We start from the raw sequence: 15,781 nt of genomic DNA on the forward strand, positions 1-15,781 counted from the left end.
CTTTCTCACAAGTACGAATCTGGCCCTATTGTGTTTCGATTCTTCTGTTTTCAATATATAGGTCATCAAGCCTCGCTTACTTAAAGGGAAGCTGCAGGCAGAGGCAGCAGACTCTTTTCTCACTGTCCTTTCTTGGAAAGCCTTGCTTTTGGTGCTTTTTCACTCCACTTCCTCTTATCTGGGATTTGTGACACATAATTGAACTCAAAAAACAAACCTGAATTGAGCACCTCTGTGTGAAGGCACCTGTGGCTGGCGGAGATCATTTATAACCAATGCCAAGTTCCTCTGTTCTCCCAAAGGCCAGTCCTGTGTTTGGCAGCACAAACACACTCCTCTATAGAAAGTAGCAACTCATGGCTCAGCAAAATGCCTATCAGCATTCAATCTGTGAGTTTTGGTACATCATTTGTCTCTGAGCCTTCAGTTTTCTATTTATAAAGTGGAAGTGTTATAAATACTAGACTTAAAAAATAGAGCACAGAGTGCCTGGCATTTTTACATGCACTACTTTATCCAGTATTCACAATAATTCCATGGGGTCAGAAATACTCACTTTATATTATGGGGAATGTGACTTGCTCAAGTTCATATGATCAATAGACAGAGGAGCGTGGGACTCAAATCCAGACCACCTGACCACTATTTCCTCTGTACTATGTCTCTTATCCCAGTGAACCTCATAAAAAATATATTTAAAACCATTTTCAACTATAAAGCTCTATACAGTTTAAGAACGTTAAGCGATTTGTGACATTAGAGAGGAAGAACTAGAACCTGATTAAGATTTTAAGGGTGAAGAATTACCAGAGAACAGCTTACTTTTCTCTTAATAGTGGTAACATTTCCTGTATTTCAAAAGTTCTTAATTTAAATAATAAAATAAAAAATAATTCAATTGAAAAACTGGCAAAGGACATTTCTCCAAAGATATATGAATGGTCAATAAGTACATGAAAAGATGCTCATCATTAGCTATCAGGGAAATGTAAATCAAAATCACAATGAGGTACCACTTCACACTGTAGGATGGTTATAATTAAAAAGACAAATAATAGCAAGTGTTGGTAGTGAGGATGTAGAGAAACTGGAACTCTCCTACACTGCTGGTGAGAATGTAAAATGTGCAGTCACTGTGGAAAACAGTTTGGCAGTTCCTCAACTTGTTAAACATAGTTACCGTATGCCCCAGCAATTGCACTCCTAGATATATAACCCCCAAAGTTGAAAACATATGTAAAACTTGTACGCAAATGTCCATTTCAGCATTATTCATAAAAGCCAAAATGTGGAAACAATCCAAATGTCTATCAACTGATGAATGGATAACTAAAATGTGGTATATCCATATTACTCAGCCATAAAAAGGAATGGAGCACTGATACATGCTACAACATGGATGAACCTTGAAAATACTATGCTAAGCAAAAGAAGCCAGTCACAAAAGACCACATATTGTATGATTTCATTTATATGAAATGTCCAGAATAGGCAAACCCATAGAGACAGAAAGTAGTTTAGTGGTTGCCTAGGGTTGAGGTGCTGGGGGGGTGGGGTTCAGGGGTGATGGCTAAGTGGTACAGGGTTTTTTGGGGGGTTACACAAATGTTCTAAAATTTATTGCAGTGATGGTTGCCCAACTCTGTGAATTTACTAAAAACCACTGAACTGCACACTTTAAATGGGTGAATTGTACAGCATGTGAATTAATCACATGTGAATTAAAAGCTGTTTTTTTAAAAAAAAGTTCTCTAAGTTCACCATCAACTGCATCTGCAATATTAAGCATTTATCAAAGTTTACTTTAAACCAAATGGATTTTTCTTATCACTGCCTATAAGTTGTTAGGATTCTAATAATTTTGTAGCATTTGCATCAAAATCTCTGAATATGTTTCACAGGGATGACTTAAAATTACATTTAATCTATGGACTTAAATAAAGGAAATACTAATAGATCCAATGCTAAGTCAGTAAAAGGATGGCTGGAGATCCACACAGCATCACCATCCAACCACTTAATCAAGAAACCTAAGAGTCACTCATTTCCTCCTTCCTTCAGCCTTTGCATCCATTTCATCAGCAGGAAGCCCAGTTTGTAAACTCCCTAAGTGTAGGATTTTGTTTATTCACTATAGTATCCCTGGCGCTTAGAGTAGTTCCTGGCACATACAAGATGCTTAATTAATATTTGTTGAATAGATTAGAAAATTCATGATCTCCTTGAAATTAACACCTTTAAAGAAAAAGAAATTTAAATCCTTCATTTGATAATTTGTTATATATACATTAATTTTAAAAAATGTAGACTTCGGAAGTTTCATTTGCCATTCTGGTTGCTGAAACATATTAAGGCTAAATTCTCAATGGGACACAGGTATGCTACACTGCCAGAATATGTAGAACATAATAACTTTATTCAAGTTTGCTCTTGTTACCTGATCCACGAATATTTAAAAGATATTTTATTTTATAAAAACTTACATCTGTAAGTAATGGATTGACCATAACAGAGGGCTTAACCTGGAATACATGGATAGGTTTAGGGGCCCATGAACCCTTAAAATTGTATGCAAAATCTAACATGTATACTGGCATGTGTATCTTTTTGGTAAGAGAGTTCATAGTGTAATTAGATTTTCAAAGAAGTCTATGACCCAAGAGGTTAAAAAATTACTTAACTAGAAACAGTCACGAAGTCTTTTAAACATGAATTTGTACAATAAAATAACATCCAACAGCTCCATCTATGGGTAAGTAATTTTCACCCAGTAGAAATAATCACAACTACCAGAGATCAGTGCACCTATGAATGCTTGTGTTTAAATCTTCAGTGTCACTCTAGTGGGGATTTATTAACTACAGTATCACAGTTTTTTTTTTCCAGATATAGATGCAAAAATTAGGAGACTGTTGATGAATTCTACTTACAGTACTTCAGCACCAAAAAATTGGGCAGTTATGCTGATATATGTATGTACAGTTCAACATTTGTCAGTCTTAAAATGCTTATTTATAGTGAAATCTATATAAAACCGTTAAAAACTTTTCTATTTACATTTTTTAAAAAATGAAAAGTATAATTTCCTTTGCCACAACTTGTCAACATTGACTCTTACCCTCCCACCCTCTCACCCCTCACTCTACTTGTGACAGACAGTGACCACAAGACCCAAACATATTGCTTAAACAAACTGTGTCCTAAAAAGGCAGAATGCTTAAAAACATTACATTTAGAACTGTAAATGAACTTTTTATACATTTCAAAGGGGGTTAAACAAAAGTATGTAAAAGTTATTTTCAAAGTCTCAATCCAACATGAATGTGCAATTTCAATGTTAAGATAGCATCATATGAATAATTTCTTTTCCTGAACATAACTGAACATTTCCTTTGGACCAGAAAACGTTTCTTTTCCTCTGCTTCACAATGAAACATTTTCTCATAAGTTTTCTTAAAGGCGGGGAGGAGAGGGTGGGAGGTGGAAAGGGTAGGCAATCCTCGTTTACAGGAAATTTGTCAGAAGGAATATGGCCGACTTTGAAATGTTTACATTTAAATAAATAGAAGGCAAGTGTGCTGCCTATAGCACAAAGGAACAACAACACAATAAATTAGCATACAATTGGTGAGAATGTACAAGCCACCCAGAAAGCACTTTCCACTGGTTAGGGATCTGATTTCCACCATCCAACAACGATTCTTTAATGCCAGTATTTTTCTAGTTATTTTATAAACTATGAATCAAGCAAATGTAAAATGTTAACCAATTCAACACTTGCAGGGATTTGCAAAAACATACAAGATTTTTTAAAAAACTGTTCCTGACACACTGTTTCAAAATACAAACTATTCACATTCTCCTTTTTTGATGGTGTTTTGCTCAGTAGAAGCCAGTTGAGGAACATTCACAGGAAAAGTTTCTTTCCACTGCAAGACAAACTTTTCCATCAGCCATGGTCCAACAGAGAAAGAACATCAGGTCTTATGTCACTGTAGATGTGCATCTTTTTTTTTTTTTTTCCTTTTTAAAAAAGTACATTCCCCTGTGAGTTTTATCTTGTTTTAAAATGCTGCTCCAGCAGCAATTCTTGTTGAAACACTGCTGTTTCAGGGTCCGCAGCCTGAGCATGGGCAAAGTGCTCTCTTTAGACATCAAAATACAGGGCTTCCCTGGACACTTGGTAACCAAGTAGGTTTTAAAGTGCACTCCTGTGTCCAAAACACTAGGACCGTTCAGCAGAACTCTGAGAGGGGCTGGGCTCAGTTCCATCCTCGGTGCTACTGTCTATGTCCTGCTCCATTGCCGTCTCATCGTCATCCAACTGCTGACTGGTGAAGTTGTTCAGCTCAAGGAGCCCGCTGGGCTCTACTACCACGTTGGAGCTGGAGTGACAAGGAATAGCATACTGGGGAATGGCCTGGAAGAAAAGACACAGGAGAGAAGCTTAACGGTAAGAAAAGGTTAACAGAAGGATTTCCCCAACAACATTAAGGGAGGAAAACAGGAAATGGACATTTATTGGACAACTACTACATGCTAGGCACTGTGTTAGGTGCTTTCACATATGATATTCCTCTAAATCCCCACAACAACACTATAAGGAAACTATTATTCCCATTTTACAAATGAGGAAACTAAGAGGGTAAGTGACTTAAGGTCACACAGTTGGTCAGGGTTCAAATCCAAGTCCTGTACAACTCAAAGTGATCTTTCCACTCCCTGATGGTTCCTCTTCTAACAAAAAAGGCTAAAGTCTGTGCCTAATTCAAGAGAAAGACTTTGAAGGACATTTTCATTTGATCATCAAGCAAATTTTAAATGTAAATGTAGTCAGATTTTGCCCATTATCATCTGCAAGATGATTAATTTGCTGATACCATAATATATTTTAAGCCCTTTGGCAACTCATTGGTAGTTCAAAGGGAAAGTTATTTGTTTGGGTCACACAGTAACAATCTTTATTGAAACTGAGGAGAGAGGACAAAACTATCTTTTAGATAATAAAAATACCAGCAGATAAACACATATTATGGCCACACTGCCTTGTCAAGATTCTTCTTTCTCATCTTTATTAAACATCTTTTTAAAAAGTTATCAGTTCGCATCATAGCCCTGCTTAAAACTCTACAATTGTTTCCTATTATACTTGCTATAAAACTGAACTCCTTACCATGGCTCCAGCCTATGCCAAACTCATTGGACCCTTTGCACTAATTCTTCCCCTCTTCCCGGAATACTCTTCCTTCAAATCTTTGCATGGCTGGTTCCATCCTGTCATCTGCATCTTAGCTCAAACGCTTAGTGTAAAAGGTTTCGAGAAGCCTTCCCTCTATGACCATGAAACCAGAGTTCTGGCTTGGTCCCACCTGCTGGCTCTATTACATTCTGCTACATTTTCTTCATTGCATTTATCATCTGTTTGTTAAATTTTTTTCTTACCCTTAGAATGTAAGCTCCACGAGAGTGTGGAACAGAGTGCAGATCTTGACTATCTTTTTCACTGCTAAGACACTCAGGGCTTTGAACAGGGCCTGGCACACGTTAGATGCTCAACAAACATTTGCCAAATGAATAATGTATCTTTAACATTAAAAACCCCAGAGTAAAGTTGAATACCAGCACTTTGCAAATATACCTGACCAAAACAACCTTCTACTGGGGGGAAATGTAAATTTAATTTTAACACTATCAAGAAAATATTGCAAGATGCCTAGGCATTGATTCTAAGGTGGTGGAGTTGTTTGTTTGTTTGTATCCCCCCGGCTCCATATAGCCAATCATTGTGAAAAAGCCTCAGGTAGGGTCAGGAGACCTGGATTTTAGTTCAGCTCTGGCTCTGACTTGCTGTGCATCTCTGAATAAGTCACTTCACTTCCTTGAGCTTTAGTTTAATCTTGTGTAAAATAAGATAGTTGGAGAAGATATGTTCTAAAGATCCTTGTGGTTCTAAAATGGAATGAATTCCACATATGTAGATTCCTTCAGAATAGAAGATACAGTCATCTTGTTTACTCCTCTATCCTCAGCACCTAGCACAGTGCCTGAAACAGAGATTAAACAATACATGTGGAATGAATGAATGAACAAATAAATGAAATACAGATAATCTGACTACAAAGAACAAAGCTTTTCATTCAAAGAATTTACTATCAAACACGCTGAATTTTTATATAACATTTTTCAAGGAATCAAAGCACTTCTGCAGACTTCCTTCACTCATCCTCATAGGTATTTTACTGAATCAGTAAAATCAACACATCAGGTCAAAGCTAAGCATAACTAAGAATAAGATCTGAAAATGTTCTAACAATAAATTGATGATTATAATAACAGGAGCTATCTTTATTGAGTATTACACTATATCAGACACTTAAGCAGGTGCTTTATGTACATTTTCTCACTTAATTCTCAACAACTCTGTGAGTAAGTGTTATTGTTTCCACTTCATAGGTAACGAAACTGAGGTACAGAGGTTAACTCTCTTGCTCAAAGCCATAAGGCTGGTAAGGAGTACAGGTGAGATTCAAATCTAGGTATTTCTGACTCCAAAACCTTGGTTCTTAATCACTATGCTGCTCTTCCCTCTGACATAGCAACCTAGCATATGGTACATGCGAAAAGTTAGCTGAGTACTCTATAGAGAACACACTCATTAGCTATCATCTTTTGATACATGAAACAAACTATATTTTTACCCTTGTTCATAAAGTACAGAAAATAATTTCCATATAAACGATCCAAAATCACTTTCAATCTAATGAGCATGCCAATTTAAACCCCCAGGAGCCATTGTAAATTTTGGTAAAAACAGTTAATAGCTACCATTTATTGGGCAATCACTAGGAGCCAAGTACTGTGCTAGGTGCTTCATCTCAGTTTTGTGTAATCCTTACGTCAATCATGTAAAGTAGGCTTTCTTTATTCCCATTTTATTGATGAGGAAACTAAGGCACAGTGAGGTTAAGCAGCCTTGACCAAAGTCACACAGTGAATGGCAAAGCCAGCAAACCATTCCTTTTCCACCATACCCTACCTCTTAGGGGAAAAAAAAACATAACAAATCCCTTTGTCAAGGATTATTTAATTTACTAACATTTGTTTTTACAAGGAAGAACAATCATCTGAATAATTCAATGACCAGTCCTTTTTGCCTTTAAACACTTCTCCCATACTTAAGTTATATTGTATTTGGATTAATATTGATCAATTTGCATTCTCTCATAGCTTAGCATCATGGAAAAGGGAAAGTTTACCACAGGAACTTTCAAGTCACACAACAGTGAATCTATGGTAAATCCTAGACTATCCACATTTCAATAAATCCAAATTCCCAATTAACTAAAATGTGCTGCTCTGATACCTTTCAAGCCATATATCAGCTTAGCAAAAAACGACAAATGTCAAGACAACAACCTGACAAGGAGAGAGGGGAAAAAACACAACTTCTAAGGGTTAGTCTGGACTCATAATTCTTCAATCTTAATCTATTATGCATGATGACAGATGAGTTTTAGAATGAAGGAAATGTGAGGCACAGGAAGATCTACTGTCAATGAAGAATCCATTATGTTCACTAGCCTGTACTTACCAAGGCAGGACAGTAACCATAACAAGATTTTTCAACAACAATGATTGAAATAAAAAGCAAAGCTTTACGGTTAATCCCAAGTTAGACATAAAATTAAATTACTTAGAAACAATCTCTTATAACATGTTTCTCCAGACATGTCAGTTAATTAAGGTTTTATTGTCCTAAAAACCATAAATTTGGATCAAGATCAAGAACTGTGTTCTTCCAAGGAAAGGGTCCCTGAAATTAACTCGAAATAAAAGTGCAACCCAGTTATATCCCAGGAGTTTTTGAGCAAAGATTGAGAAGCCCCAAGTTTGACCCCAGGAGTTGTCAATCTTCTGGGTTGACTTGCTGAGGTAACACTGGCAAGTGGGGCTTGCATTTATTAATCAAGATGACAAACAGGCTCAGGGCCTTTCATTGTCTCTAAGGTGTGCTGTGTGACAATACCTATGAATTTTCTAGGACTCTTTCTATTTCCAGAAAATAAACATAAATTTGAATTACTTGTACTACAGGTATTAAGCCAAATTTGTCAAATGCCATCTCAAAGATTATCTCTGTGTCTTTGCGCCATCTTGGCTTGACTCTTCCTGTGACATTCCAAAACACACCAAACCCACAAGCCCCAAGATGCCCAAGATTTCTCATGTTCCTTCCAATTCTTACCTGGATGATAATTTCTGCTGGGCTCTCTTCAGCTTTCTTTTGGCCTATATTCTGAATACGCATGAACTGGCCTGTTGTAGGCACTCCTGGCGCATCGATTTTCCTTGTCGTTAAGGGAGGGCCAACAGCAGATGGACTTGAACAGGACTCTCTACATTTCTGTTGCTGGGGAGTGGAATTCGCCATCCCTGCCACCACCACGTGGGTGGAGGGTAATGATCCTGCGTCACCAGCGAGCATACTAGTGGCAAGAGCCTTCTTTGGGGGATCCACTACCATATGCTCTACATTTGTATCAATCTGAGCTTCCATCAAAGACATTTTCAAAATGTCTGACATTGCTGTCTTCTCAGAGGCCTGAATGGGAGATATGCTTGTAACTGGTGATGTCAGCTTAGGCACAGAACTGCCACCAGTTATCTTTGTAACTGTAGGAGGCTGGCGCCCCTCAAAAGTTATCTTTGTAACAGAGGATCCTTGGGTTATAATTGGCTGCTCCACCTGAAAACAAATTGGGGTTGTGTGTGTTACAGCTACATTTCTTTGAGAAAACCTATCAAATACCCCAGACAATATGGCAAAAGAAACATTCGTGCGGTATACTAGGAAGACATTTTGAAGCTCGATGTTTTAATAAGAGGGCTGGATGGGAAAGTATCTGGTTACTTTTAAGGAACCTAGGGAAAGAGGAAGGGTTGAAAGAACCTTTGTTCAGCCAGCCAAGGTTCAGAGCAGTAAAGGAAAAAAAAAGTCACAGCAGCCTTGTTTTCCTTTGGGATTTACATCCCCACACAGTACACCTTCAACCCGTCTCAAATTATTTCATATAATCTTCAGCTTTTTAAAATAAAAAGAAGCGTTTTGTTCTTTTCAATCTTTTGCTTCAAAATACATTTATACAAACATATTCTATATATATATATGTATTTATAATATACACATACACACATATATATCACTCCAAAGCCACTGATTTTCCCTAACGTAATTTTTCTTTCAAATATCCACAGAAAATTCCTCTGCAATCTAGAAGATAAATTTATCAACTAGATGGTGATGATGTAAACTACAAAGGAAGATGTTCAATAAAGCTCCTTACAAGACTGTAGTTTACTTAGCATTATTGCCACAGAAATAAGAGTTTACAGGCACGGAAATAAATATTTTATACCTAAAAAATAAAAATAATTTAGGCGTATCGCTTCTATGCACTGTTGATCAATGCTGAAGTGATTTCATTAAAAACTGCCTGGAAAATCAAGTTCTGAGTGCTATGCTTTTTTTTCTTCCTATATTAACATGTGCATTTCTTTCCTAATGTCAACCTTCTGATGGGGTAAGTAATACCAGCGTAATGAGGCTTTTGAGTTTCCTTTGGCCAGGAGAAAGCACTGCTAATCACAATAGGGTCGTGATGTTCTCATTTTTTCCGTGAACAGAGAAGTTTAACTTTGCATGCTATCAATATTCTGTTACCTGGCTTGCCGGCTGTTTCTCAGACGAGGCTGGGAGTGGCATTTGGCTCTGGGGGGTTTGGGGTTGCACGTAGATTTTTGGTTGGTTCGGAGCCTGCTGCAGTTTAGGGAGCTGCTGCGTGGTTTTCACTGCAAGCACCTGTACTACAGTTTGCGGGGGCTGTGCCATTAAGGTAGGAAGTTGCCTGTCTTTGGCCACCATGGGATGCTGTGTGTGCTGTACATCTGGCTTGGGCTGTGCTTGTTCTTGCTGGAGAGGGGTGAGTTTTTGATGCCTGATGGAAAGCTGGGGCATCTGCGGGAGTTTGTGCTGAAGCTGGTCTGCCTGCAGGTGGATGGTCTGCTTCTGTTTAGTCTGGAAGCACTGCAGAGTTTTCACTTGCAGCTGAGTCTGTTCCAGCTGGGGCTGGCTAAGTTTCTGCTGTTTAGCTGACTGTGACTGAGTCAGGGCAGATCGGTAAAACAGACCTGTCTGAGGGTCTAAAGTGTCCATCTCTTCAACCTCGCCCTCCTCAGTTCCAAGTTCCTCGCTGTGTTTGGTAAAAGCAGTGTGACTGCTTAACGCCTGAGTAAAAAAGGCACAAAGTAAGAATGAAATAAGAAAAACACCTACGTTGCTACATTTCCTCAGACTGGAAAAGACTTGGTTACAAGATTCATTCAAAAATTTTCAGAAGGCAGAGCCTAAAACGACCAAGAAACCTCAAGGTTTCTAAACCTAAAGGGGGCTTTAGATTGAGACTCTTGTAATTTCAACTCTCAGACATTAAGGACTGCAAAAACTGGTCTACTCACTTCTATATGAAAAGTCCTAGAGGGCCCAGAACTTATAGATAAGAATAAGGTTGCCCTGTAAGCACAGCCCAACACAGAAAAAGGAAAGGCTCCCTGGCTCAGGACACAGCTCTCCAGCCTGGTCATCAGAGATGTTAACCCGTCCAAAGAAAGAACGCAGTAACCAAGGAGTGAGGCTTCCAGAGAAAAGCCAAGGTCCAGAGAAGCCCACTTTGGCCGTGTGCGCCTCCAACGCTGTCCAGAAGGTAAGAATTGTCTGAGGGACAATTCCCATCCCAGTCCCCACAGACAGCCTCTCTGCTCAGAGTGGAGATGGCTCATCGGATTTCACCAAGGTCTGCATGAACAGCCCTCTGCACGAGCCCTCCTTGCCCCTTTGGTCAGATACCAGGCCCATCAGGCAACAGCTTCCTGGACACCTGGCTCCCAGGAGGGAAGGAGACTCGGGAGGGGACAAGAGCACTCCTGTCCTCGAAAGGGAGATTGCCTGGTGTGGGTTATAACAGTGTTGGGCGGAGGCATCGATCTTGAGTGACATGGGTAGGGCCAGCCTGTCTGACCTTTCTAGGTGTCTTGAGAAAAGTCAACATCAGGACCAACCAGATGAGGGCCAAACTCCAGGCTGAGATCTGACACTCAGCAAAATCTCTGGCCATCTGGCTTCCTTCAGTGACACAAGATCCACCCCAACCTCATCCTTCCCACTGCCTTGTCATATACTACACCTCCACTCTAAACTTTAAAACTTTGAGATTCAATTGAAACTCTCTCCTATCCCTTACACATGCAGGTTTTTAATTTAACAGTTCCCTCATTGCCTTTCAGGTAGTCTACCTACAATTAGGGTCAACTAGTCGAGTGATGGTGATTTATGTGACTACTCATGATAAGTCATGCTTAAATCTGATATCTATGATATCACTTTCTAATAGAGGCAGGATGCTTTGGGTTTAAATCCTGGCTCTGCCACCCAGGATAAGTTACTTAACTTCTGTGAGCATAAGTTTCCTCATTTGTAAGAAGGATAATAGACCCACCTTGCAGGATCATAGTGAGAAGCAAACAAGTTAATGTATTTAAAACTCAAAGCACAGTATCTGACACAAAATCAACTTAACATATTTTTTCCTTTTCCCCATTGCCCTTGATATCAGATTTTCTGTTTTATATTAATTCATTCTCCTTCCTATTGAGTCTCTTCCGCCTTAATTGGTCATATATAGTAAAAAAAAGTCAAATATTTATTTACCTACTTATTCACAATGTTCCCCCTGAGGATTCATTATAAAAGCAAAGTGTAAAACAAACAAAAAACTCAAACAGCTAAACAAACCAACTTCTATTTCATTTGAAAATCTTACCTCCATGATAAATTCTTCCATAACAGTAAAATATACAGAAACAGTGACCAATTAATTCTGAGGTCACAGATTCATCTAGATAGCCTCGCCCTACTGAAATGTTAAGAGTTCATAGAAGATCCAAGAACACTATTTCTTAATTACTTTCCAGTGTTAAGACTATAAATTCACTTCCTCTACTCACTCCTCACAGACAAAAGGATTACACAAACACTCTTCGATTCAGTTATTTCCCCTCTTTTAATAGGAGATTAAAATGAACCTTATTTCATGAAGGAGGCAGTTACAGAAGGTAAGAAGAAAAAGAAGAGATACAACCTGCTGCATAATGTGGGTGATTGCTCCAGGGGAAGATGCCGGGATGGACTTCACCACCACCGAAGTCTGTGTTGCGGTCTGTGACTGAGCCACATGCTGGAGCAGGGTCCGCTGGGGCTGGGAGGGCTGTTGGGGCTGGGAGCGATGGCTGACTGAAAATAGAGGAAGTGATGATATTTCCCCCGAAATCACCACAGCATCTGTAACCAGTAGTCATTTTAAACAAATGTCTGTGAGACTGCATCACAGAGAAAAATGTAGTAATGTGAACTAGGAGGCAGACGACCAGAGTCTGCCCCTCTATGAGCTGTGTGACTCTGAGAAAGTCACTTATCTTCTCTGAGACTCTGTGTCCTCATCTGTAAAATGGGAATAACAGAGCTATTATAAGGATGAGATGAGAAATATATGAGGAAGCACTGTGAAAACTACTATCACAAAGGAGGAACAAACCCCTTAAAGTTACATCCTCCTGTGAGTTGTACTCATTTTCTCCAATTACCTTTACCCCATTAGGGAAAGAAAACAAAATCAGTTTCTGTAATTGAACCCCAGACTAATATCTTTAAGGATAGTAAGACAATACAAGTTCTTGAATCTCTTGGTCCCAGTTCCAAATGCAATACAAAACCAGAAGCATTCACTCCTTTATATGAAGTGACACTGTTTCACAGGCTTCTAGTTTCTAAAGATGTAAAGGGTCAAGATGATACTGCGGATAGAGAATTGGACGAAGAGTCACACCTGGATTCTGTCCCACTCTGTCCCCAATCAGCTATGAGAATTTGAAGACGTCACAAGCTCTACTAACCTCTAAAACTGAGAGGTTTTATTTTGTTTGTTTGATTTTTGGGTTTAATGGGATAATAAAAATTTCTGTTTCTACTCCAAAGAGGACCAAATGAAGTAGTGGATTGAAAATGGCCCTTAAATTAAGTACTAAAATATAAAGTTAACAAAAGAATAGAAAAATCAGTGTTCTTTCATCTTCTCAAATTTAGCTCATCTGACACAAATGGGTGAGAGTACAGTGGAGGAACAACCCCACTTCTTATTTTCTTGCTACAAAGGTCCCATGGAATAAACTACACATTTATATTTACATTTTTTATAGACGTATAACTATACATCTACATTGATACCAATCTATCATTTTTTCCAGCCTCAATTTCAACTTTTTAAACAGTATAAATATTCACCACTTCTTATTCTACAGAGCTTTAAAAATGCTTATAGTTACTGGGAAACCAACTTTTTGAACCAGGAACAGAGTAAAACAAATCTGTAAAATTAGCTAAGGATTTTGAGACTATCAAAACTCTCTCAATAATCCATGATTCTAATGCTCATATATCTCAATTTACAATTTCAAGCAGTAGTGGTTCCATACTTAGAAAAGTCATAGTGAGGTGTCCAAGGGTAAGATGATCACTACAGAAATCCATATAAAAGTGCCATTTATGTATTATAGTCATGCGTCACTTAACGACAGGGATATGTTCTGAGAAATGTGTTGTTAGGCAATTTTGTCATTGTGTAAACATCACAGAGTATACTTACACGAACCTAGATGGTATAGCCTAGTACACACCCAGGCTATATGGTACTAATCTTATGGGACCACTATCGTATATGTGGTCCGTCGTTGACTGAAATGTCATTATGTGGCATGTGACCGTAAAGTAGAGAACTTGAAAACTAGTGAAATATAAGCAAGCTTTATTTATTTTTATAATATATTCTATCTATATTCACAAATATAGATTTTCTATCGCTGCTATACATATGTCTACATGTGATATAAGAGATTATAGGCAGCATCACCAGAATTCTTTATAAATGGACTACAGTATCTTACTGTATTTCACAGTATGCTTTATATGTATATTTTAAATTATAACAGTTAATAAGATCTTCCATATGTGCTCAACCAAACTAAAAAAAGGGGAGTCAGGGTTTATATTAAAACAACTATTAAAATCATTACAACATGACTGAGTAGGAGAAAAGACAAATCATACTAACATTTAAATTAAGCAAGCAAATTAATGAAGTTTTCTATTGATGGAAGCATCATCAGAAATGAATGACATTTGAAAAATTAATAATAAATTAAAATTTTCTGATGAAACTATCAGATTATATGGAACACTTCTACTGCCCATACTAATCTTCATAATTATTACATTAAATTTTTTTATTAAGAAATGAAATGGATTTAATAGATCAACTAAAATCATTTAAAAATCATCCTCATTCAAGATACTATAAATCTCTTCATAGTAATTCCCCAGGAGTGCAGGAAAGTTAGAGAAAAGTAACACCCACTGCAGGGTAATAAAAGAGGCCAGGGCCAGAAAGCTGGCTTTGAAGTCAAAGAAAATGCTCATTGTGGCTGAGGATATGATGGGAGGAGATTATGGAAGCAGGTCACAGAGTGAACATTTGGAAAACAGCTGAAGTGACCTTAACTGGGCCATAAACACCATAAACAGTCACTCACTTCTTTAAAAAACTCATATTTTCCAATGTCAAACTGCTCATTTCTGAGAAGGAATCCCACTATTCTGCAAAAGGAAAATCTCTCTCCCTTTCACTGAGTGGAGCTTACCTTTCCTCTACCAGATCAGAGTAGAGCGCATCCATTTAAGTGGTTCCCCCCAAAACAATCATCTTTTACCTTAATTATACTACAAATGGATGCACACCACTTACCTAGAAGGGGAAAAGCAACCTCTGTCCCCTCATCAGTGCGTTCTGAAAAGGATAAGGGAAGAAATCATAGGTCTTTTTATCTATTTACCATTTGATGACCTAGTCTATCCCAGAGGTTAATACTGATTTCCCCACATACTGCCTGCCCTCTGCTTTACTTAGCATTCTGCTAAATATCTCTTAAAAAAGATGTTAGATGGCTTTCCATAATCTTTAACTAGATTTTTCCTTTTAGCAAATTAACACATTAATCTTAATAACATCTCCTAAAATGATGCCAAAGAATTCCTTTTCCGCTTTGGTATTTACATCCTTCAAATATTTGTAACTTTATGTTCTCTTTTAATCACTGCTTAAGAAAACTTAACACAGGTGTTCTTTACATATTGCCTCATAAGTCATCTCTCCTAACCCCTAATTATTCACATTACTACTCTCTGAACTATTTCAAATTTCGAGGTAATGAAGTGTCTAAAACAGAAAGCAGTATTCCAGGTGTGTTCTCACCAGAATATGAGAGAAAGAATCTATTATCCTTCCTGCTCCACTTCTCTATAGATGCCATCCAAAAAACTCGTTAGTGTTTTGCTGCCAGACCACATTTGAAACAAATACCTAATTTGCTTTCCACCAGAACCTCCTAAGTATTTACAAGGATTTAAAGTTTTCCACATTTTTTTTCTTTACATTAAAAAAAGAGTTGGATTTTGTATCTTTTTTCTCCCTTGACCCACCTCCCCTCCCCTAAAACTAAAAACTTCAGTTGCATAAAAATATTTATTCTTAGATAAAAGATATTTAACTGTTACCCTATATTCACAGATGTTATTTATGGCCAACCTCCAGTTTTATATTACTTGCAACCTTTGTAA

At 37.8% G+C, this 15,781-nt stretch overlaps 1 protein-coding gene across 11 annotated transcripts in view; it reads right to left on the reverse strand.

Annotated features, from left to right (window-relative positions):
* Positions 1-1,355: 1,355 nt before the first annotated feature.
* The window catches only part of EMSY (EMSY transcriptional repressor, BRCA2 interacting), an 88,440-nt gene continuing 74,014 nt past the window's right edge, over positions 1,356-15,781 (reverse strand). For 6 of the 11 annotated variants that reach the window (XM_058545567.1, XM_058545570.1, XM_058545568.1 and 3 more), the window contains 5 exons: positions 14,910-14,951; positions 12,195-12,346; positions 9,722-10,285; positions 8,246-8,746; positions 1,357-4,420 (listed from right to left, as the gene is read on the reverse strand). In XM_058545567.1, coding sequence (XP_058401550.1) covers positions 4,226-4,420; positions 8,246-8,746; positions 9,722-10,285; positions 12,195-12,346; positions 14,910-14,951 — 1,454 coding nt within the window. In that variant the 3' untranslated portion in view covers positions 1,357-4,225. Of the gene's footprint in view, positions 4,421-8,245; positions 8,747-9,721; positions 10,286-12,194; positions 12,347-14,909; positions 14,952-15,781 lie in introns of all 11 variants that reach the window. The other 5 variants (XM_058545569.1, XM_058545566.1, XM_058545571.1 and 2 more) reach the window with 4 other exon arrangements.

Source organism: Diceros bicornis, chromosome 7 (assembly GCF_020826845.1).
Source record: "Diceros bicornis minor isolate mBicDic1 chromosome 7, mDicBic1.mat.cur, whole genome shotgun sequence".
Taxonomy (NCBI): domain Eukaryota; kingdom Metazoa; phylum Chordata; class Mammalia; order Perissodactyla; family Rhinocerotidae; genus Diceros; species Diceros bicornis.